This window comes from Sinocyclocheilus rhinocerous, unplaced genomic scaffold, assembly GCF_001515625.1.
Source record: "Sinocyclocheilus rhinocerous isolate Xijiao unplaced genomic scaffold, SAMN03320098_v1.1 scaffold2216, whole genome shotgun sequence".
Classification (NCBI taxonomy): Eukaryota; Metazoa; Chordata; class Actinopteri; order Cypriniformes; family Cyprinidae; genus Sinocyclocheilus; species Sinocyclocheilus rhinocerous.
This window is the reverse complement of record NW_015641008.1, coordinates 188806-189622: the sequence shown is the minus strand read 5'-3', so window position 1 is coordinate 189622 and position 817 is coordinate 188806. Positions and strand designations below refer to the sequence as shown.

At 31.6% G+C, this 817-nt stretch overlaps 1 protein-coding gene across 1 annotated transcript in view; it reads right to left on the bottom strand.

Annotated features, from left to right (window-relative positions):
* The window catches only part of LOC107753425 (ubiquitin carboxyl-terminal hydrolase 42-like), a 17377-nt gene that overhangs the window by 9240 nt on the left and 7320 nt on the right, over window positions 1-817 (bottom strand). Inside the window, exon 14 of the mRNA XM_016569559.1 lies at window positions 522-616. Within this exon, the coding sequence (XP_016425045.1) occupies window positions 522-616 (95 nt within the window). The remainder of the gene's footprint in view (window positions 1-521; window positions 617-817) is intronic.

Here is an 817-nt window from a genome sequence, read left to right as displayed (position 1 = left end):
AAAAACATATGCACAAAAATGTGTTTTGCAGTACCACAGCCAGTGGTACTCTGTGGTGGTGGGGCAGCTATAACCGGCACAGTCCTAATTAAAATTCTATTCTAAATGCTACAAGCAGTCGTTATTGTTAATCATGGAAACTTGTACAAATTACATTTGTTAAATGAAATAATGTTAAAATAAAATAAAACAAATATTAGATGAAAAACTTAAATTAGATATGCTGCCTTGGCAACCACCTGAAAAAAAAACAGCTTAAGTTGAAGTACTAAAATGACTAAAACTGAAATAAAAACTAAACAAACATAAAAAATTAAAATGAAAACTGATAACAAAAATAAAAGCTAATTCAAAGTATTAATAAATACTATAATAGCAAATATTTCTAAAAGAACACTGGCTACATGTACATTTAGGCATCAAAGCAGTGTACATTATGAAACATTGATATTCATTACAAGATCAAACAACAGTTAAATAAAAAAAATAAAAAAACAGATTGTGGTGTTTGAGCATCTCACCTTGACTCACTGTTTCCAGGCTTTAAGCTGAATTGCATGTCTGAACTATTAGATTGATTAGCAATCTGTGATGAAGAATGTGGTGCACCCACAACCTAAAAAAAGGAATAAAACACTCTTCTTTAGCAAAAACAAACAAACAAAAAATTCAGGGGGAAATATGAGCCTTTATAAGTAATATACAGGCCAAAAATTTACATTTGAAGTAGGGCTGCACGATTAATCGAATGCGATTGTCATGCGCATCTTGTCAGTAAAGCCGGTTCATGAGTAGTAAGTAAATCTCCAGCACGTGC